Source organism: Schistocerca cancellata, chromosome 4 (assembly GCF_023864275.1).
Source record: "Schistocerca cancellata isolate TAMUIC-IGC-003103 chromosome 4, iqSchCanc2.1, whole genome shotgun sequence".
Taxonomy (NCBI): Eukaryota; Metazoa; Arthropoda; class Insecta; order Orthoptera; family Acrididae; genus Schistocerca; species Schistocerca cancellata.
Window position 1 is genome coordinate 567,881,688 of NC_064629.1, and position 25,125 is coordinate 567,906,812.

General features: G+C 38.2%; 1 protein-coding gene across 2 annotated transcripts in view; it reads right to left on the reverse strand.

Moving 5' to 3' along the window:
* Positions 1 to 24,464, reverse strand: part of LOC126183523 (polycomb protein Scm) — a 194,474-nt gene extending 170,010 nt beyond the window's left edge. Inside the window, exons 1-2 of one of the 2 annotated variants that reach the window (XM_049925582.1) lie at positions 24,005 to 24,464; positions 10,993 to 11,054 (exon numbers count right to left, since the gene is read on the reverse strand). In XM_049925582.1, the coding sequence (XP_049781539.1) occupies positions 10,993 to 11,020 (28 nt within the window). In that variant the 5' untranslated portion in view covers positions 11,021 to 11,054; positions 24,005 to 24,464. The remainder of the gene's footprint in view (positions 1 to 10,992; positions 11,055 to 24,004) is intronic. The other variant, XM_049925583.1, reaches the window with a different exon arrangement.
* Positions 24,465 to 25,125: the final 661 nt, after the last annotated feature.

Here is a 25,125-nt window from a genome sequence, read left to right on the forward strand (position 1 = left end):
AAGTAAGGAATTGGGACCTGGATAAGTTGAAGAACCAGATTTTGTTGGGAGTTTCGAACAGAGCATTAGGCAACAACTGACTGAAAAAGAGGAAAGGTTCACAGCAGAAGACAAATGGGTAGCTTTAAGAGGTGAAGTAGTGAAAACAGCAGAGGATCAACTAGGTAGAAACACAAGGCCTAGTATAAATCATTGCATATTACAGGTGATACCGAATTTAACTGATGAAAAGAGAAAATATAAAAATACAGCAAATGAAGCACTTGAAAGGGAATACATATATCTAAAAAATGAGATTGATAAAAGGTACACAAGAATGGTTAAAGGGTAAACTGAAGTCTATAGAAGCATGTACAACTAGGGGAAAGACAGATACCATCCATAGGAAAATTATAAAGGTCTTTAGAGAAAAGAGAAGCATTGTATGAATTACGAATACCAAGACCTCAGATGAAAAGTGCTAAGCAAAGATGGGAAGCTGAAAGATGGAAGGTCTATGTGGAGGGCCTGAACATGGGAAATGAATTTGAAGGTAATATTATGGAAAGGGAGGAGGAAGCAGAAAAAGATTAGCTGGAAAATATGATACTAATAGCAGAATTTGACAAATCACTGAAAAACCTGTGTTGAAATGAGACCCCTGGAGTAAACAACATCCCCTCAAAACTACTGATTTCCTTTGGAAAGCCAGAAATGACAAAACTATTCCACCTGGTGTGCAAGATGTACGAGACAGGTGAAATAATCTCTGACTTCAAGCAGAATGTAGTAATCCTGATTCCAAGGAAGTAGGTGATGAGATGGGTGAATAATACTGATCTATGAGTTTAATAAGTCATGGTACAAAATACTAACATGATTTATTAACTGAAGAATGGAAAAACTGGTAGAAGCAGACCTCAGCGAATATCAGTTTGGGTCCTGGAGAAATGTATGAGCACGAGAGTCAATACTGACCCTACAACTTGTCTTACAAGACAGGTCAAAGGAATGCAAACTTATTCTTGCATCATTTTTAGACTTAGATAAAGCTTTTGATAACATTACTAGAATACACTCTTTGAAATTCTGGAGGTAGCAAGGACAAGATACATGGGGCAAAAGGTTTTATGCAACTTTTACGGAAACCAGATGGCAGTTATAAGAGTCAGAGGACATGGAAGGGAAGCACTAGTTGAGGAGGGACTGAGACAGGATTATAGCTTAACCGACAGACAGAATTATAGCTTAACCCCAACATTATTGAATCTGTACATTAAGCAAGCGGTAAAAGAAACCAAAGAAAAATTTGGAAAAGGAATTAAAGTTCCTGGAGAAGAAATTTAAAAAATGCGGTTTGCCAATAACACTGTTATTCTATCAAAGACAGAAAAGGAGTTGAAATAGCACTTGACTGAAAGAAACAGTATCTTGAAAGGAGGCTACATGATGAACATCAACAAAAGCAAAACAAGGGTAATGGAATGTAGTTGAATTAAATCAGGCAAAGCTGGTGGAATTAAGATTAGGAAATGACGCACTAAAAGTAGTAGGTGAGTTTTGCTATTTGGGCAGTAAAATAACCAATAATGGCTGAAAAAACAAGGATTATGAAATGTACACTGACAACCATAAAAAAAGTTTTTGGGAAGAAGAGAAATTTGTTAACATAGAATATATATTTATGTTTTAGGAAGTCTTTTCTGATGGTATTTGTATGGAACTGTAGCCTTGTATGAAGTGAAATGTAGGCAACACACAGTTCAGACAAGAAGAGAATAGAAGCTTTTGAAATGCAGTACTACAGAAGAATGCTTAAGATTAGATGGGTACTGCATAACTACTGCGAAAGTACACAATAGAACTGGGTAGTACAGAAATTTATGTGATAGTTTTAATGAAGGAAGGGATTGCTTGACACGCACATTCTGAGACACAGAGGAATCATCAGTTTAGTATTGGAGGGAAGTGTGAGGGGTAAAAATTTTAGGCTACAGGAGATCAAGAGACGACTACAGTAAACTGGTTCAAATGGATGTAAGGTACAGTTTTTTTGATGAAATATTACTAATGATTTAGTCTGAAATGCCGATTATTGGTGGTGATGACTGACTACTACGAATAACTCATTTTGTGAGGACAACCCTTCCTTCATTTTCTGTATCTGCTGCATCTTGGCACTTCTATTATCAATATATAGATTAAGTCAGTCACTTTTATGTTGAAGCAGTTATTATTAGAGCTCTCTGAGTTACAGAAATTTTCATTGTGCAATGACAGACTGATATGGGATTATGGTAGTGATGACAGACACTCACTAATTATTCGCAAAGGCTGGATGTGCTTTCCTCATTTTCTGCTACTGCAGCACCTGATGTTTCTATCAACTGATACACATAACATCATTCATGGCAAAATAATATTAAAGAATTAGTTTGATATACAGAACATAGGTGGCACAGTTGACAAAATGACTTATAGCATTGCCTTGTAGCATTGGTCTGAAGTACAGGTTATGTTAGAAGCTGGTAATTTGTTTGTCAGTTGCTGAAGCCAACAATTGTGTACACAAAATGTCAGTTGAGGTGACAGAAGAATCTGCAGAGTAGCCTGAGGTCTTGGTATGGTTGGAAGCTGACAATTTTGTCATGAACTGTCACAACCTAATGAAAATTTTGAGTAAAAGTATTTATATTTTTACATGTATAAACTTGTAATTTTCTGAGGTAACTTTCTCAGTCTTTAAAGACCTTAGAAATCTACAATAATTGTTAATTCTTGTAAACAGGCAATGAGAAATATCAAAACAAATGAAGTCTGCCTGAAATGGCAGCTTTTTTTTCAGTGAACAACACAACATGATTTCCCTCCAATGTTTTTTCAGCTGTGGTGAGCTAACAACTTTGTTTCATTGACCTTGTCTTTACAGATTACAAGGGCAACATAGTGAAGTGGTGCATATTGCACAGATTAATAGCTAGAAATGAAATGTACCAAGTATGGTTAAGCTATGAGCCTTATTACGAATAAGAAAGGTACAGATGGGGTGCAGTCAAGCTGCAGAAATAGGGACAATTGAATCAGCTGTGGCATTCGCAAAAACTCTTGGTTTGCGGGAATCACATTAAGTCCATAAAAAATTTGCAATCAATGTATTTATGGATTAAGGTGTAGGAACTTTTTTTTAATCACAGATGAACTGTATACCACACAGAAGACTGTAGAAGATTGGAAAAGATTTAGTAGAGAAATGTGTGTGAAACAAAGTGAAAAACCTTGATGGAAAGTGGTTGTCATGGAGATCGACGAAACAATGTTTGGAAGAAGAAAATTTGGGAGAGAAGATAAAGTGAAAGAAAGGTGGATATTCGGAGGAATAGAACAAGAGCCCCACAAGTGTTTCTCTAAAGAATGTATCCAGGTGTAAGAAGGAGGTGCTCGTGTCACAAAGGAATACATGCTCCTGGGAACTACTGTAACTTCTATCCATTACAGACTGTATGACCATCTGAATAACAAAGGATTTAAGCATATGACTGTTGTTCACAAAGTACCATTCAAGAGCCCCAAAACGGATGCACATACAAATAGTACTGTAGGACCTAGCCACACAAATGGAGATCACTGAATGGGGCTAGAACACTTTCGATAGCTATTTGAGTGCATGTGTAGGAGAAGATGAAGTAAGAACAATGCTTTGTTTATGCATTTCATCAAATCTGCAGCACTAGTATACAAGCCACAATGTAATCATTTGTTTTCAACAAAAATCTGGTGTTCCTGTCATTTTTTATGTTTTTTGTCTTTCTTAGTTGCTTCTACAGTATAGTATTATAGCAGCAGCAGCAGTAGTAGTAGTAGTAGTAGTAGTAATTAACTGCTGATAGAAAATTCTCCAAGTAGTTTGGCATCTAAGAACTTGCCTACTTGGGCAGCTTTCAGTGTCTTGATCAGGAGTGTAGTGTTGGGCAGCCTCTTAATAGATTTAAGCTGTCCTGCAATTCCCTCTCAAGCTTTATAGATGTAGAAAGATGACAGTTTTTCAAATAAACCTTCTACATTTTAACAATTATAACTACATTATTTACCATGCTGTGTGGTCCATTACTAGAATTGCTTTCTCTTTCACGCAAAAATATCTCAGGTGGACTTGCTACCCAAGAGCGCTTTATGGTTTGAGTTTTAATACTGCCCACTTGACCACATGAACTGCTAGGAGTAGAAGAGAGAGATTTAGGCTTCATTGAAGTCCCAGAGTAGCTGGGGAAGGAAGCATACACCCAGACAGAGCACAACTTGCCTGGGTGTAGCAGGTTCCCCTGTGGTTGCCCACTAAACAACTGTTCTGCCGCATCAGCAATGGGTCTCAGCGGGGTGCAGCACATCTTGAGATTGAGGTTTCTATTTTATACAGATTTATACCATCCTCATAGTCCAGTTGGTTAAGCCAAGATTCTCGTTCCCTGTGACACACAAAATTCCATTGCAGCACCACATCGTGGCTAATGAAGTATGCCCAGAGCTTACAGTTACAGAGGATAGGCAGTCCTTGAAGTCCTCAACTCGGGAAAACCTTGTTCTGCACACCCACACCAAGAAAATTGTGTTGGCGTAAGCCGTCGCCAGCACAATGGTCAGCAAAGATGAAGTGTAAAGATCAATTAGTAGACACTGGATCAAGTGCACCTATCACAAGAGAGACCAGACAGACACCCACAAGCAACATGCTGCCAATGCCCTCTTGACAGCATGTATTTAGGCTGCCACCACTGACCAGAGAGACTCAATCACTTGCAAACAGTTTGGTGCCTATCAGTTTACTTGCAGAGCAGGTTTAGTTTGACACAGACTAAGACAGCACATAGCGACCAGATTAGTGACTATAGCAGGTCTAATTTACCAACCAGAATTGTACTTTACTACCAGTGAGAACCTATACTTTGTGACAGCAAAGAGGACTATTACAGAAGAGCTTGTACCACGAAACATGGATTCAATTCATGTTAAGTTAATGTTTCCAGTTCATGTAAATAAAGAACCGTATTAATTCAAGTGTGCATTTGTGTTGTAGAAAGAGGATACCGGCCACCCAAACAACATCCTCTTCCTTGTTTCCTTGCGGAACAAGACTCTACAATGGCAAATGAGGATAATTCAGTCCCAATCAAAGATAATCAACTTTGCCAAAGATTTTGCTTGCTTCTCTTGTGTTTTAGCTTGGAGGGGTGATTGTGTTCAAGTGTTCCTATTTGCTAATTTGTTGCTGTGTTCTTGCACATAGTCCGGGAGGGGAGCCACAGAACTAATCAAATTTCTCTTTTCAGAGGCTTTGCTTGCTTTTTGATATAAGGTATTTGTGTAAACCATGAATTCCCCGCCCCCTCCACTCCCCACCCCTGCACCTCAGCTGTAGATGGCCAATGTGACGGATGTAACACAAGTTTTTCAGTTTCAGGGTCAACAACTCACTAACTTACTGATGACTGTCCAACAACTACAGGCTGCACAAGCTGCGTCGCCCAGTTCAACAAGTGCCGCCGGCCAATATATCAACATTCCAGCAATTTAAGGAAATGGAGGAGGAATAGAAACGAAGTTTTTTGCGGCGGCACTTATATGTAAAACATTCTCAGTATTCTTGCCGCGTCAATTCTGGATAAAATCTCAAGCTTTCAACGATCACGTCCATCATCATCGTCAGGAGCTGACGATGACGATGGAGGTAATTGTCGAAAGCTCGAGATTTTATTCAGAACTGATGCAGCAAGAATACTGAGAATGTTTTACATATACGAGGTGCGTTCAAGTTCTAAGGCCTCCGATTTTTTTTTTCTCCGGACTGGAAAGAGATAGAAACATGCGCATTGTTTTAAAATGAGGCCGCGTTCATTGTCAATACGTCTCAGAGATGGCAGCACCATACGGCAGATGGAATTTTACTGCCAGCGGCGAGAATGAGAACTGTTTTAAATACTTAAAATGGCGACATTTTCCTTACTTGAACAGCATGCAATCATTCGTTTTCTGAATTTGTGTGGTGTGAAACCAATTGAAATTCATCGACAGTTGAAGGAGACATGTGGTGATGGAGTTATGGATGTGTCAAAAGTGCATTCGTGGGTGCAACAGTTTAATGAAGGCAGAACATCGTGCGACAACAAACCGAAACAACCTCGAGGTCACACAAGCCGGTCTGACGACATGATCGAGAAAGTGGAGAGAATTGTTTTGGGGGATCGCCGAATGACTGTTGAACAGATCGCCTCCAGAGTTGGCATTTCTGTGGGTTCTGTGCACACAATCCTGCATGACGACCTGAAAATGCGAAAAGTGTCATCCAGGTGGGTGCCACGAATGCTGACGGACGACCACATGGCTTCCCGTGTGGCATGTTGCCAAGCAATGTTGACGCACAACGACAGCATGAATGGGACTTTCTTTTCATCAGTTGTGACAATGGATGAGACGTGGATGCCATTTTTCAATCCAGAAGCAAAGCACCAGTCAGCTCAATGGAAGCACAGAGATTCATCGCCACCAAAAAAATTTCGAGTAACCACCAGTGCTGAAAAAATGATGGTGTCCATGTTCTGGGACAGCAAGGGCGTAATCCTTACCCATTGCGTTCCAAAGGGCACTACGGTAACAGGTGCATCCTACGAAAATGTTTTGAAGAACAAATTCCTTCCTGCAATGCAAGAAAAACGTCCGGGAAGGGCTGTGCGTGTGCTGTTTCACCAAGACAACGCACCCGCACATCGAGCTAACGTTACACAACAGTTTCTTCGTGATAACAACTTTGAAGTGATTCCTCATGCTCCCTACTCACCTGACCTGGCTCCTAGTGACTTTTGGCTTTTTCCAACAATGAAAGACACTCTCCGTGGCCGCACATTCACCAGCTGTGCTGCTATTGCCTCAGCAATTTTCCAGTGGTCAAAACAGACTCCTAAAGAAGCCTTCGCCGGTGCCATGGAATCATGGCGTCAGCGTTGTGAAAAATGTGTACGTCTGCAGGGCAATTACGTCGAGAAGTAACGCCAGTTTCATCGATTTCAGGTGAGTAGTTAATTAGAAAAAAAATCGGAGGCCTTAGAACTTGAATGCACCTCGTAGAGGAGGAATGGATTGAATACCTGACTCTGTTCCAAGCAGATTGTGTCAAGCGCATCATGTTCAAGGTACTGTAAAGCTACAATACTTCCTTTTGATTGCGAGGTCCCCCGTGTTCAGATTAATACAAAAACTATTCGCAACCGCGTCTCCTGATGAACTCGTCTATGACCAAGTAATCGCTTCATTAACTCAATACTGTGACCAGCAAGTCCAAGAAGCTGCAGTTAGATATCAGTTCTTCCGCTTGCAGTAAAATCCGGAACAGACGTACCACCAGTGGTACACAGAATTAACAGGCATGACTAGGAAGTGTAAATTTAAGTGTAGTCGTGGTAACTTTTACAGTGATCTCATGATACGTGATGCAGTAAGATTCAATGTCCCTGATAGTAGAATACGGGAACAGATCTTAGAGTACTCTGATCCATCACTGCTCCAAGTATTGCAAATCTTACAGTAATATGATTCGGGTGCCACAGCGGCTGATAAGTTTGATCAGGCCCTGATTTGTCGGGTTGAGTTGCCCCTTGTTCACAACCGCCCCAATCAGTCACAACAACAAGCGCATACACAGCGGTGTGGACAGCCATGTAGACATGTAAACAGGCCTGTGAATTTAGTGAGTCTTGCCCTAGATGTTTTGCTCACCGTAAAAGACAATATTGCCCATCCACATGTTACACGTGTGGAAAAACGGCCATGTCCAAGCAGTTTGTTTGCAACAGCACTAAAACGCCAATTTTGCCCATTCCCAGAAAAAAAATAGGCCCATGAAAATGCAGTGAATGCTGCGTTTTCAAAACCTACGACATGTTCTGACAAATGTAGATCGAGGTTGTGCTGCCTCCTCCCCTAGTGGTGTGCAATGACATTTTCATTTTCACAAACTATTTGTCTCATTAAGAACTGCTGGCTGACGTGTGAACTTTCACTTAGACACAGGTGTCTCAGCAACTGCTTAATCGCACCACGTATGAACAGTTATGCACAGTATGCCTTTGTAAATCTAGCAAGCACCTCACTGCTTACAATGGACAGGAAATTCCAGTGCTTGGACAGTAGTTTGCCTGACACTTACAAATCTCACTCTAGGACAGTGAATTTTAATGTGCTGAAATCAAGCATCCAAGACAATGTACTTTCAGTGTATGCTTTTGAACCAAAACACAGTGTAGTTAGCTTGCTTACGGACTATCCTGAACTATTTTCAGAAGGAATGGGGAAAGTTAATAACTTTGTAGCGCATGTTACATTGAAAGACAATACACAGCCTAAGCTTTTCACAGGGCATCCCGTTCCAGTTGCTTTGAGACAAAGTAGCCAATGAATTGCAAGAACTGGTAGATAATGGTGTAATTGCTCCCATTCAAGCTAATCAATGGGGAAGTCCTCTAGTTTTGTTGCCTAAGCCTTCTGGTTGCATTTGCAATTGTGTTGACTTCCAAGTCTACAGTCAACCAACAGACAGTAGTTATGGAACTCATTCACAGGCTTGGTGCAGGACGTTACTTATGTAAGATAGATTCGCGTGATGCCTACTTGCAAATTCCATTTGATGAAGAATCACAGAAAGTGTTTGTTGTAAAAACACACTTAGGACTGTTGAAGCATTTGCGTTTGCCCTTCAACAGTGCTTCCGCACTCGCCATTTTTCAACATTACTTGCAACAGCAGACTGCAAAAGTGCCATTTGGTTCAAACTACCTTGACGATATTGTCATCTCAGGTCATACACCAGAGGAACTCATTACCAATCTGCATACTCGTTTTCAAGTGTTGTCAGAAGCAGAACTCAAGAGTCGTCTGGAAAAGTGTGATTTTTCTCAAACTGAACTACAGTACTTAGGTCATGTGATAAACAGTCAGGGTGTGCACCCTCTCCAATCTCATTTGCTTGCAATCAGTGACCTGCCTGTTCCTCGAAATGTCTCTGAACTGCTGTCAGTACTAGGCAAGATGACATACTACATTTGGTTCATACTGAATGCCGCTCAGATTGTGGCTCCACTGCACTGCTTGCGTCGCAAAAATGTACCTTTTGTGTGGGCTAAAGACTCAAGATGCATTTCAGGAACTCAAAAACGCTTTCCTTAGTGACAGATGTTTAGTGCATTTTGACCCTGCCAAGCTGTTAGTTTTGCAAGTCAACGCTTCTTCCTATGGAACTGACACTGTGCTTTTGCACAGAATTGGTGCACAAGACAGACCCATTGCTATTGCCTCAAAGTTATTAACTCAAATTCAGTGCAATTATTCTCAAACAGAAAAAGAGGCTCTTGCAATTGTGTATGGTGTGACCAATTTCCATCACTATTTGTATGGTCCTCAGTTCTTTTTAGTGATAGATCGCAAGCCCTTGCAGTCCTTGTTTCATCCGTCAAAGTCGGTTCCTACATGCACTGCTCAAAAATTGCAACGTTGGGCTTCGTTGCTTTCGCAGATCAGTATGAAGCTGTGTACAGACCTACAGCAAAGCATAGCAATGCAGATGCCATATCTCACCATCCAACTGGCCCAGACTTTGATTTTGATGCATCTGCCGTATCTTGTTGCCAGATCGATGTGCAGGACTCTGAATTGCTGGAATCTTTTCCCTTGCACAGGCTATGGAAGGAGACTCAGATCAAGATTTTGTTGCATTACATTCACACGTCTTGGCCTCTTCATTGAACAGTATCCAGAACTCTGTTGTGCACCGCAGTTCCTTCGTAAGGCCAGAGCCTACCACCTGTCCCATTCTCACAAAACAATTGCTACATATTCTGTGTGTATGCATACCTTGCACTATTTATTTTAATTGTATTACGATGACAAATCCTATACCATTGTGAGATGATCCACGGATTGATTAATAAATCAAATCAAATGAGTTTTCATCAGTTTACCTGTCCTAAACAAGAAATTATTATTGAAGTTTTTTGAATATCTCTGTAGTGTTTATAACATATTCCCTCTTTTCAGTGTACAGGTTGTTGAGTGGTCAGGACTTGTGAGGGGTCGTAAAGGGCTGATGTTAAGTGAGAAAAGGAAATTAGATCAAATAAAAACAATACTTCAGTAGACGGCTGAAGGTGCGTCTTGTCAACAGCTTTAATCAGATAGCACTGCCTTAGCTCTGAAAGGCAGGTAGCTAGGGTCATATAGACATTGCAGAAGTTACGCTGCAAGAAAACTTGTAAAGACTTAACTGGGGCTTTCGAAATAAAATTTTTTAAACCAGTTCCCTAAGATATTCCTTGACTGGCTGCACCCCGTACATCAGTGAGTCAATAACAGAACCTTTCTGCTGCTTCTCCGACACTGCCCACACTGTATCTAATATGGTCTTTATTTTATTCTGAGATTTATATACTCTACCTACAAAGTTTATGTTCTAAGCTTCTTAAACAAAATTTCTTTACCTGCTCATACTTTCCATAACAAACTTCAGCAGACTGTGCTACAAGCTTAAACGATCTTCGTCTTTCACATGAGGTTTCGATGCCTCATGTTATTGACACTAGCTGCATGTCAATACTTGGACTGTGTTTTACATGCCTTAGCAGATATCTGATTTTATTAAATGTAGTAAGAACCAGTATGAAGCTTTCTATTTATCATCCAAATTCTATGCACAGTTCACTCCTGCTATCAATGGTCATTTAATTGCTGAATGAATGATTCTACTACAAGTGAATTAGTGACTAGTTTTCTCGTATATCTTTGCACTCCTCATTTATTTCATAAAACCTTCCAATCTTAAGACAAGTGCATCTTGGTCTAATGACTTATAAATAGGTATTTTCATACTGGAACTACCTGCTAATGATACTTTCAAAAACAAAGTCATTTTACAACATGCATCTGAAAGAGCCATAAATAATTTACTCTTTGATTCACGCAATAAATATGACTAACCTCTCAGTTTCCCTGTGGTGTTTGACATAGGGGTGGAACTTCTCTCTGCTACGTGCAACAATCTGTAAATAGATATTTGTTTAAGAACAGCTAGATATAACATAAATGTGAATATTCCTAATAGAGAGATTAAGTTAGAAACTGGTACTGAAGTTCAGCTGGTCTTCCTACAAGGGTAGGAAATTATACAAAATTTCAAACACTTCAATCTTACATTTTTCACATACACTGTGTCATTACAAGTAAAAAAAATCATTTTAACACTGCAATATAAAGGGGCAAGATTACATACCACTGGCATCTCACACATTACTTTACATGTAGAACTTATGAAGTACCATACTGATGGTTACCTGAGTGACAATTACTTACGAAGTGTCAGTGTATTTTGTATCATAACTAAAAGAAAGGCATGACATATTCAACCAGAAAACAGTAACATTCAAAAGTGAAAGTTACACTCCACTTCATAGACTATAACTAAACTGTGCATTTAATGGTTCATTTTATAAAGAAAATAAGTCAGGTTTCTTTCATTGTTAGTCCAAGTATGAAAATGTACATGAATAATAACAATATAACAAATTTTACCCATCAGAATTTACTCGAATTGTGTGTGAGACTGACCTGGGCATTATCAGTAGCCTCCTATACAGTGTGTCCAAGATGGTGAGTATTAAGGGATATGACAGGAACAAACATTCAAAGCAAAAAAGTCTAGTAATCATGGACTCTAAAATGTATACCTAAAGAGCTATGAGCACTTGTTTTCCGCAGTAGCAAAGATGATGAAGTGTTACTAGCTCTTAAGGTATGCATTTTAAAGCCCATATTTACTAGACCTTTTTTGGTTTATAACTATCGTTTCTGTCGTAACCCTGAATACTGTCCAGTCCCCCTGGGGCACCCTGCATTTGAAGTACAACGATAACCATTCAGAGGAATTTTTTTACGGTAGTTACTATACAATAGCCCTTATACCAAAACAGTTATTGTTCATGAAAAATTATAGCCTCTGAAGATATGTAATTTTTTATTACCAAAATGCATCTTTTGCAAATATGACAAAACGAAAGGGCATGTTCATGTAAAACTTAACTTTTTTGTGCATGTTCTAAACCAAATGCTCAGACAATTTTGCATCATTCTCGACTTCCACTATTGTGTGGAGAAGTGTAGTCCCCCCTCCTCTCATCACAGGTCAGGCATTTACTACACAATGGAAATTCTATTTGCGTAATACTGTACATGTGGTGTGTAAACCCAGCTACAACACCTCTATAGGGTGAATGTCAAATTCGCTAGAGTTATCAGAGGGAATATCCACATTAATCTCAGAAAAGAATTTACATCCTTGCAGATGAAAATGAGAAAATAATAATACAGTATCACAATCCAATCCAAGAACGATAGCAGTTTGCGCACATCGAGAATAGGACGGAGAGCGCATTATTGCCAGTTCCAAGTGACAGGTGAGTGGTAAATGCATACACATGCTTTGCACTTGATGAAAGCGTATACCCCTCAAATTATGTCTCTCACTTGCTTGAGTAAACTTTGTCACTACCATCATCAGTCACGACATTTCAGAACAAACAGAATAAAAATTCACTAAATAACTCGCTGCAGTCACATATAATGCTCACATTGCATACAACATTCAAGAGCACTCAGAACACTATTAAACAGTCACTGGCTGCCAGAAAACACATGATGTAGGAGAGCAGAACAAGCCTAAACTCAACCACCATCATTTGTGACTCCACCTATAGTAAGCAACAGGAGCATACATAGTAAGGTCCCAGAATTAGTATGGCTTATTAATCGTATCAGAGACTGGCTGAATCTCAAACTGAATAACAGCAAAATACTGAAGATTGTAATATATATCGCAAGTCTGCTAGACACCACTGGTTGTGGCTAATTTAAAGAACTCAATAATATCTAGTGAGGTTATAACAGAATCTGAACATGAAATAATCTGGGTGAATGTGAGCATCAAATGTGGGCTCAAGCTTGGTAATTGGAAGTGCTTACAGACCATGTGCCTCAGGAAGAGCACTTCACAGAAAACTTGGACAACATTGTGATTAAGTCTCCTGATGATCCTATTTTAACAGGGGGAAACTTTCACTTCCTAGCTATAAAATGAGAGGGTTACACAATTAAAACTGGTGCCAGAGCCAGGGATTCCTGAGACACTGGTCTTAATTCTCGTCTGAAACTTACATTGGGCAGATAGGTAAGGAATCAACTCATGAGGCAAGTGTCTCAGATCTCATAACAACTAACAGTCTCAAGCTTTTCAAATGAGGGCACAAAAGAGGACATCAGTGATAATTCGGCTATTATAGTATCTACAATTACAGCTGTTACAAGGAATGTTAACAAAGGTAGGAAAATACCTTTGCTTACCAGAAGTCATGGGAAACAAACTGCAGAGTGTCTGAGCAGTCAACCCCGAAGATGAAGACATGGAACATAAATGGCTAAAATTGTACAGCATTGCTCTATGCACCTCAGATCAGTATCTGCCAAGCAAGGTTACGAGGGACGGGAAAGACATACCATAGTTCAATAATGATTTTAGAAAGTTGTAACAAAAGCAAAGAGACCGTCATCATAGATTTAAGTGAATTTGAAGTCTAGTTCACAAATAAAATCTGCATGAAGCCAAAATGAAATAAGGAGAGCAGTGCATGAAATGGAAGACAACAGAACACCAAAATACTGAATTCACTCTAAACTGTCTCACAATGGAAGATCATAACATGGCTCCAAATTTCAATCATCGTATGAATGTCAAAATGACAGATATTACAAGAAATGATTTCAAAGTACAAAATTTACTAAAATTGTTCAGTAAGTATAAAGGCATCTGAATCAGACGAGATACCTTTGAGATTCTACACAAATTATGTGAAAGAACTTGCTTACTTTCTAGCAGCAGTTTATCAAAGCTAGCATAGAGAGAGAGAGAGAGAGAGAGAGAGAGAGAGAGAGAGAGAGATCAGGCCATTCTCATTATCAAGAAGTATTGGCAGACTGATGCACATAATTATGGGCCTATATCACTTATGATGTATATATGCAGACTGAAGTGAAGAATGAAAATTTGCACCAAGCCTGGGATTCAAATTCGGGTCTTCTGCTCACTGGGTAGAGGTGCAAACCACTATGCCCCCTGGCACAGTGGCTTTGCACAGCTGCATACACTACTTTAGCACACCTTCCTCATCAATCAAAATTCCCATTCAAAACTAAAAAACAGAACAAAGTACACTGGGGCATGAATGGGAATTTGGACTGAGGATGGATGTTTGCTAGGATAGTCCATGCAGTTGTACAAAGCCATTGTGCCAGGATGGCTTAGTGGTTAGCGCATCTCCCTAATGTGCAGGAGACCTGGGTTTGAATCCTGACTTTGGTACAAATTTTCATTCATCACTCGGGTCTGCATATATACATCATAGATGTTTGAGATTTGCTGTCATCAGTCTCTCAGAGAATTACAGAACATGTGCTATGCCTATGAATTATGACATTTTTGGAGAATGACTTTATAAAATTCAAAACGGATTGCGTAAACATAGTTTTGGCAAAACCAAATTTGGTCTGATCACTCATGAAATCCAGAGTGCTGCAGACAAAGGTGCTCAGGTTGATGCTGTATTCCTTCACTTCTGGAAGGAATTCAATGCAATTTTTGACTGTCAATTAAAGAACAAACTGCAAGCTTATAGAGTACTGGATCAAATTTGTGACTGGAGTCAGATCTTCCTAACAGACAGAACTCCACACACTGATGTCAATGTGATGAAATTGACAGATGTAATTCTGAGAGGAACCCAAGGAAGGGTTCCAAGGCCATTACCATTCACCATATATACAAACAATCTACTGAATAACACTGTAAGCTCCTTGAGGTTGTTTACAGATGATGCTATTGTCTGTAGGAAGGTTCCAACACAAGGTGATTGTAGTGAAATGCAGGAAGACACGTGGCGGATCGATGATTGGTGGCGGGTCCGTCAGTTGACCCTGAGCACAAATAAATGTAAAATACTGTGCATAAATAGACAAAGATAGCCACTGCTGTTTTAAAAAGGAGAGCTTTTCTGCCTGGACTGTTATTAAATTAATTTATTCACCACAATCACAATTTCATCTAACTATGCCATTTTCAAGTGACTGCTGTTACAACATAACTAGCTTGAAGACCAGTTCAAATAGATACATTTCTGTTTGTGAAATATTTTATAAAAACAAAATTGTTTAAAAAATTGTAGTTCTGTCTATCTCACTATGAAGACCATCAGTGTATTAATCCTTTTATGAGAGCAGTCCTTGTGTCGTCCATGTCTAAACATTTCACTAAAATGTTAAACCAGGTGTTGAAACATGAATTCACTCAACCTGGCAGATGCATGGTGTAAATTGTATGCATAGATGGAATGGATTTCAAAACAATTGCTACAGAAAGTAAGAAATTTACAAGGCATTGAGTGAATTTGTCCTTCGATTCCAGTTTGACACAACTTTCTCGATCTAGGGAAGTGCTATGTTCTTTTGTATAACTGATGAAGACTCCTGTATTATTATACACATGGATGATACAACGATAGTGTGTTCTTAGAAGGGAAGATGCATTGACACATTTACACAGAGACAGGCACAGCTACAATTAAAAAATAAATACATAATTTTTTTTGTAAAATATTTCAAGTGCGGCTGAACCAGTCTTTCAGCAATTTATGTTGTTAAAGCTACACTCGAAAATGACTTTATAAGCTGAAATCATGATTGTGTTGAATAAATGAATTTAATAACAGTCCATGCAAAAGATGATGTCCTTTCTAAGGTATTCAATTCCATGCATACAACTAAAAATAAAATAAACTATAACTGCCTGGTTACGCTACTGAGAAAAAAATCAATGCAAACATTAACAACTTTAAAATACCTTGGTGTAACCATCAAGAGTGATCTAAAGTAGAATGATGACATAAAACTAACGTGGGAGAAACAGGTGCTAGACAGATATTTATTGGAAGAATCTTAGCAAGTTTCACAACAGGATCATTCAGTACGTGCTTGAGTGTAAAGAGTATATCTTCCACGAATATACGGCCAACACATTACTAGTTCTCACACGTGTCTCAGGAAATGACCATGACAAGAACATCAGAGAAATTAGAGCCCAACCCTTAAGAAAATTTGCAATTGTTCAGTATATAACAAAGTTACAATGAACACAAATACAACAAATGTCATTCCTGTCACTCAGGTGAGGGAAAATGAGAGTGTACAAGAAACTTTAGCTGGTACTTCTGTAGAATGGCTCACAAACCAAATTTATAGAGCTGAGTATTGATTCTCAGCTGAAGTAATGTGAATACACAAATTTACTTGCAGACAGAATGTCATCAGCATATTATGCCCTTAAGGGATTTTAAACACATAGTGTGAATACATTTTTTGATCAATTAGGTGGTTTCATGTTCTATGGATCATTTGCAGAATAAATTGTAATAGCATGGAACGAGTTATTTTACAGTGACACATATAAATAATAATCATGATAATTGTTGCAAACACATCTGTCCCTAACCACAGAACAAGATCTAGACTGAATTTACATTCACCATGAAAGAATAAACAAAACAGCTCTGTCTACCAAAAGATAAATTGTACAATAAATTGCCTAAGGATATTAAAGAGATTATTAAAATACATTAACATTACCTATTAGGTAATACACTCTAGACACTGAAGAATTCCTTTGATAACACAGAGTGAAGTTTCAGTAAAAAATGGAATGCAATTAATAATAAAGCATGTCTGTTACTTCACAATACACATTTGCACTATAATCTTTCATTGCTTCTAGGGAAAAACTTTTATCAAAGCTCTGCAATGGATAACACTAGTATCTTAGCCTTTTTCTGAGGTCGACATTTCACTAATTATGGAAATGTACGGCAAAATTTTTCAGGCAAACAGATAGGAAATTGCAGTACACAAAATGGAATCTAAACATTGGTGTCCTGATACTTGCCAGCTGAAATTGTCTTTTCACATTGTGAAGTAACTTTGCAATAATGTGTAAACAAAACAGTACTGCACACAAGGAATAAACCCACTGAGGTCACATAGTTTTAGACAGACTGGCATAGTGTTCGGGAATATGGAAGTTCTAATCTCCATCAGGCCATCCCAATTTAGGTTTTCCATGGTTTCTGTAAATTACTTCTGACCACATGTGAGAATGATTCCTACCACTGCCAACAACCTGTCTCAATCCTATCAAACTAGGCCTGTAAGTGTGTAAATGTACGTACACACGAATTTTTTTGTTTTGTTCTGAAACCAATATCTTTGTAAGGGTGATCCACAGATGAATACTACTACTACTACTACTACTACTACTACTACTACTACTACTATTACCACCACCACCACCACCACCACCACCATCACCAACTCTACTCAACATAAGTACTTGCGAAAGCAGTTTCTGCACTGAAGACCACACTTTTTCATCAGTCAGCATAGCTTTCACAACTTACTTACGCTATGTTGTTAACTAACATATCTCACCTAAAGTTTCTCACTGAATTTGGGTCATACAATAGTAATATGAGATGATAAAAATCTTTACTGGTATATTACTGAAGCAGTTAATTGAAGATTGTGGGCTGCTGAATTTGTTAATTTATTACAATAATAACAGTTTTTGCAGCCTTTTTATCAGTGATGCCTTCCTCCTTTCAAATCCACTTCATAACTGCTACTCACTAATACTCATGTCAAACCATGTTACAATACTTTAGCTGTGGTTAAATGTCTCACTGAGCTCAAGAACACTAGGATATTCTCCAAGCATTTTCAATTTCCTTGACTTAGTAATCCAATGTAACACGTCTGCTTTGACAAGAGGATGTTACTACAAACTCTTTGAAAAGAATTACTCTAGTTGCTATAGTTTCTAATCTATTACAAATAAGTATGAGAAAAGTCATGTCAGACCCTCCCTATTCTCTGTACAAATCGAGAACATTTATTATGGCACTAAACATGCCCTATTACATGTGGATGTTGATTGTGAGGGCTAGTTCCTTGACCAACTTCTTTTCCTTGGGTGTTAGTACTCACCAAGAGCCCATTTAGATGGCAAGATAAAGGGCTTCAAGCCTAGAAAATCAGTCTCATGAACAGTAAAAAAGTGGTGTACAAAATCAGTTTTATTCTTGGCTGGAAGGAACATCAGGGTTTCAAGTCGTGTCTATCAAGAGGTTCTTGGGGATAGAATACAAGCTCAAATTGAGCAAAGATTGGGGGGGGGGGGAGGGGGAGGAGGAGGAGGAGGAGGAGGAGGAGGAGGGAGAGATTTGCTGTGCCCTTTAGAAAGGAGCTGCCCTGACAATCTCTCAATCCCTTAAATAGTGTAAGTAATCATAGAAAACCTACATCTGGATGTACTGAAGGAGAACTGAACTCTCATCATTCCAAAGAGGAGTCCAGTGTTTTTATCACTGCCCTACCTATCTAATTTTTTATTCTAGTGATGAAAATCTAAATGTTCTTCAAAAAATTGCACATTCATCTGTTTTTTTTGGTACAGTGTTAACAATTATGGCATCCGTACTAGGGTAAACTGTTTCATGTCCAATGCTTCATCTAAAATGTGCCCATATTTCAGAATAGCATACGACAAGATAAATCAGCATAGTCCACCAGGGCTTTGCAACCTGCTTGCATCCAACATGGGAACAACATCCAACCACTGCCACATGTCAGTCAATTACACCTGTCAGTCACAGTACATTTGTTGTGTTGTTAGTTCTAGTTGATCTCTGTAGTCAAAGAGCACTAAAGTCTTCTATTTAGTGAAATTTCACAAAGTTATGAAACAGGATTCTGAAGCAAACAAACATCAGTCATGCAGGGTGGCTGTTCTGGAGGTGAGTACCACTTGAAACAAACTTGATTATATTGTGAAAAGCACAGATTGCTGCTAACTATATAGTGGAGATGCTGAGTTGCAGAAAGGCACATCAAAAAGACTGCTAGACAAGTAAGCTTTCAGCCATGAGGCCTCTTTCTGAATTAGACCCCCCCCCCCCCCCCACACACACACACACACACACACACACACACACACACACACACACACACACACACACACACACACGCGCGCGCGCGCGCGCGCGCGCGCCAACGCAATTCATACACATATTAAAATTTTAGGTTTTGCTTTGTTTTTAGTGATTCAAGTTTATATACTAGCATAGTTACCTGAAAACTAGCTGCCGTGCCATCAACACTGTTAGAGTGCTAAAATAACTTCATACTGAAAGTACTATATAACCATTCTTCTTGTGTGCTACAAAAGGGGAAGTTATTGAGTGAGTTGGTGCAGTGGTTAGCATATTGGACTTGCATTCTCTGAGAACGATGGTTCAAACCCCCATCCAGCCATCCTGATTTGAGTTTTCCATGACTTCCCTAACTCTCTTCATGCAAATGCCACGACAGTTCCTTTGCAAGGGCACAGCCAATTTCCTTCCCCATCCTTCCCTAACCAAGCTTGTGCTCCATCTCTAATGACATTATTGATGACTGGACGTTAAACATTAATCTCCTCCTCATGGGAAGTAATGCATGCACAGAAAGTTTTTTAGTACTTTTGAAATACAACGTTACATCTAGTTCCTCGCACCTACACTCACATGGAAAAAAGTTGTAGTATGATGAGCAAATACAACCAAAATGGCAACACTATAAGTTCCATAGAAAAATTGTATTTACTGTACATGAATGTATGTTGTTCTAATTTTCCATATAATTTTCTTTACTTTTGTGTCGCTCATAACGTCACAGATGCAGTTTTTGTCTACCTGCATAGTAGAAATTTACTGCCTCGGATTACAAGTTTCTTTTTCTTGTTACCAACATTGTGATGGGAATGCATTTTATTTCATCATTGTAGTAATCTTTACAGAGTCTTGCAAAAAAATTGTTAGATGCACTCTTCCTTCTCCTCCATGAAAATTTTCATGTCCTTAACTAATTATTCGCACCTAAATATAAACAGCCAATGCATTCGTTTTATTATTTCCAATAAACCTCAGATTTTATGGTGCAATTCTAGTCACCACATTTTAGGTTTCGAAAAAATTAATCACTGCTTAAATCTCCCCAGCAGTGGCCTTAATCATAAGAGGTGATGCATTGGTTAAATCACTGGACTCTCATGGGGACAACGGCGGGCCAAATTTCATCCAGATTTATGTTTCCCAAAGTTTCCTACACTACTGAACATAAATGCTGGAACAGTTTTTTCCCCCGCCTGAGCTTGTGCTCCATCTCTAACACTTCATTTTTGACAGAGTGTTAAATACTAAGCTTACTTTCCCTTCTTTTCCTGTGGCCATTTTGATTTTGGTGAAGTTTATAAACACCAGTCGTGACTTGTACATCACATAATAAAATTCAAATCGCAGTTTGTAGCCTCCAACGGTCACCAGTGAGTTGTGTATGTGAAAATTTTAACATCACCACTGTGTTTCCACAACCCATCAGCAGACTCTACTTTCTGGATGCCTAACATATTCCCAAATTTAAAAACAGTATCACACTATGTGTAGGGGACAAAATTAACTTTTTTGTGCCATTTTCTAGCAAAAATGACAACAGGCGTTACCAAATTCTGGGTCGAGAAACAAATAATAATCAATGGAAAAGACAAGAGTTGTTTGAGTGACTTCTGTTTGTGTTATCACCTTTTGACTCTTATTTTATTTGATGAAGTGTTTGCAACTTCAGTTTTGTTTCTCCACATCTCATTTCAACTGAAAACTATGCGAAATACATCCTACCTATTTTGTTTAATTTTAGTTGCCAAATAAATTAATAAGAGTTTACAACAGAAACCAGAATGAAAAATAGCCCAAGATTACAAGGAGCTTAACCAAGTTACGTGATCATATGGCAATAGAATGGGAAAAATAAAAATCTTAGAGCTGAGAGAAGAAAACTGGATAAAGAGGAATATTTGATACTGGACATCCATCGGATTTTACGAGTGATATAGGAAATATGCAGTAAAAGTCGTAAACACCATGGAGCCAATAATGTGATATCAGTAATGATTTTTTCATAGATGCTACACTACAGATTTTTAAACCACCACAACCAGGTTAATTGGGTTTCACATTTGGTGACTTCACCAACTCACAGTCACCATCCAACCTAACCTATACCTTGGGTTACGCTACAGATCAGTCTATCACTACAACCAGGTTCTTTTGGTTTCACATTTATTGGATTTGCCAACAACCAACTAAACAAAATATGCACTAAATTTGCTGTCACATCAGTCATTAACATTATATAACTGTGTTGTGTGACATCACTATGGCATGGAGTTCTCAAGTTAGATGTGTTTGTAGATGTCATGTTGTATTTGATGGTGCCCTCTGGTGGAGGATGTGGACGTGCTGACTTTAACGCATGGTATTGGGCTTGTTTTAGTTGTAATCATGCTAACATGGACTGTGCAAGTGTTTTCAGTCAGTTTTTAAGGTTTTTTTTTATTAATGTGTTTTGCATTTTTGTTAGGTCTGATTATTTTGGTGTTTGTTGTGCGTAAAGAAGTCTTATTTTTTAATTGCATTTTTGTTGGGCATGGATATGTCAGTGAAGTCCGTGACTGTATGATTATGTTCTGAGATGGGTGATGATATGATGTCTGTAATACAGTTTCTGCAGATATTCGGTCTTATTGCCAAGTATGTTAGGTGTCATGTTTGTGACAACAACATGAGGTCGTGGACAGTTCTGGCAGCTCGGGCCATGGGCACGTATATGTGGTATTGACAGTGCATGCATGCACAGGTGTGTGTGTGTGTGTGTGTGTGTGTGTGTGTGTGTGTGTGTGTGTGTGTGTGTGTGTGTGTAGGCCAACCTAGGTGGTATTGCCAGAGGCTTTTGTTGGTAAGTAATTTTTGTTCTGTTTTTATTCTAGGCATATAGTAAGTGTGATGTTTTGTGTTGTTTTATATTTATGGGGGTCAGTTGTGTTTTAATTGGTATGGTGAATATGACGTATTTGGGTTTCTGAATTGTTGGTGTTTTTATTCCACTTTTCAGAGTTGTAGGTGTTGGCTTTTTGGTACCAACAGCTGTGGTTGAGCTACATAGTGAAATGTCAGATCCCTGTGATTTATTTTTATTTTTTTAAATCACTGTATACTTAGCTTGCCCCTGTCCTAAACCCCAATTTTCCACAGTTGTTCCATTAGTTTATTTTTGGTGGGAGACGTTATTGTGTCATTTTTACTTTTGTTCGTGTTTGTTGGTGTGTATATGTAGTGACATTTTGTCATCATTTTGTATATACTGGATGTAGCCTTTTCCACCATATTGATGACGTCATGGGTCAAAGCAGATGTGTGAATCGGGCGCTTCTGTAATGCCGTGACAATGACATCTGTCAATTACAAGGTTATTTACTTCAAACAATAACATCCTTCATAATTTAAAAAGAAATAGCAGTAAATCAGAGTTCAGTTCTTGTTTCAAAGATAAATGGAAAATTTTATGCCAATTCAATTCTTTCTATGGCATGTGTAGTAAGCATAGCAGTAAACACACACACAGCCCAAAAGTATTGCAACCATCTTCGAAACAAACAGCAAGATGCAATAAAAACCTAAATTTATATTAATGAGTCTCTTGCAACAAGTAAGATCTTTAACGTTGTAGTTTTGTATTCTGACTAGTCTGTGTGTCACTACAGCATAGGTTATCAAAGTTACTGCAGGCACAAATAAAGCATTTTAGAAGCTTATATGTAAATATTTCAAACATTAAGAAAGTGAAACATTATAAGAAGTGATTTTACAAAACCAAAATGAATATTGCATTCAAATATAGAATGAATTACTATCAATTCTTCAACAGAAATCTTATTCCTAAAACAAAGGCAGTGAATTATATATCTATATGCTGAGAGATCTCCAACATCAATCTAAACGAGAAGTTACAGCCATTTAGATTATGCAATTAGACACTTTTCCTGATCTTTAGACAGAGAAATTACTTACACTGCATTTCATGTTGGAATTAATAGCAATAAGAACCAAATAGCACTCTGTATGTGATGTCAAAGAGATAACAATAAATACAGTGTTCTGAAGGTGCCTATTATCTCATCTACAGATGACAGTTCTTCCTCAGTTGTTACACTGCACGGAAATGCAGCTACAGACTAAGTCTTAAAGCACAATTGAAGGAACATGTCTAATTAGGCCTACGTCATTTTATGTGATAATCAAATTCCACATACGATGGTCATGAATTTGTGATATTCTTTTATGTTTTATATAGCAACTCACATTCATCTCTAACAGCAGATCATTTTTATCACATTTGATCACTACTCTCAATCACTGACAATGTAATTTGCATTTAAAAATAAGTTTTATACGTCAGAGGCTACAATTATGAAAATAACACTAAAAACATTCACTCATCTGGAAGTTGTCAAGCTTCATGTACGAGAGGAAAAAACAAGTCACTGCACTGTTCATATGATGCGTCCGGTTAATACCGCATCATGTCAAGAGCACGGGAGTTTATGTTGTCAAGACGGGTAGTTTGTCTGATCAAGTCTTCAAAACGTAACAGAACATATATTGTCACTCATGCACGTATTTTTGATGTTATATGTACGGATGCTTACATATTCTCTATGTTGTAATGAATGAGCCCTTACAGAAAAATGAGGAAATAACGTAATAAAACAGCGGCACCTAGGCATCGGAAAAATTTACTTAAAAAACACACTTTTGTTTACATATTAAAATGAACTCTGCAAGAATAACAACATTTTACTTCAAATCGTCGAATTCTGCACAATACTTAACCTATTACAAATTGCGCCTTCACTAAACAAAATCACATTTCACACACTTTTTCTCTCAGATCACTTATGGGCTGACTTTACCTTTCCTGATATCTCAAAGCAGTGGTTTTTCGGGTTCCAATCTTTCATAACGCATATTATACGGTACACAAATTTCATCCGTCACTTCGACTACCAATACGGCAGCTTTGTCAACATCATAGACCTTACACTACAACGCCACGGCTACGAACTTCATTCATACACAAACGCGTTTACTGTAACTCAGGAAACAACGGAAAGTTCACTACCACCTCTCTTTAATTTATTTCCAAAGAATTTTTACATGTTTTATTCTATTCACTGGCCGCTATTTTTAAGCAAAGAGCACTGAGAACAAGAGGGGGAAAAGATAAATTCGCGTTTTAATCGTCCTTAAAAGATTCACATCGATTTATAACGCAGTACAAGGTTATGGACTAGATGGTCAATACTGCTACCTGCGGACGAAAGAAGCGAATACATATTTAATAACTAATGGGAAAGGATTACAAAACATCCCAAGACATCTGTTTTGCAATTTAGTAACAGGACAATATTGCCACGGAGCTACTACTACTATTAATGGTACTAGTAATGAAAACAAGAGGAGAAAAAAGATGAATTCGCTTTTTAATCGTCCATAACAGATTTACATCGATTTATGCAGTACAAGGTTATGGTTTTGATGGTCAACACTGCTAACTACGGGGGGAAAAAGTGAATACATATTTAATAAATAGGGGCAATGAAACATATTTTGCAATATAGTTACAGGACAACACTGGCAGGGAGCTACTACCTTTACTAATGGTGACTTTTATTTTAATTTTTAAAACTGAAGTACCAAAATCTTTTACTGGTTTCACATACCGATTTGAGTTTGCCGACAGCAAACATAACTGGTAATATAAGGTGAATTGTGAAACAATAAACGTGCTGATTTGGCTACATTCAAAAGATGATAAAGGAAAAAAATACCTTACACAAATTGTGACAAAATCAACAATGCTTATGCTAACACGTACTGTATACAAAATACATGAGGTAATATGAAATACGTATGAAAAACTCAGACAGTTCATGCAGATATTAAATACAAAAAAATGAAAAGCTGTCACCAATAGAGTAGAACTAGTGTTTTTTCAGCAACATTTTTATTGTGGAGCGGGTAATAAATACCT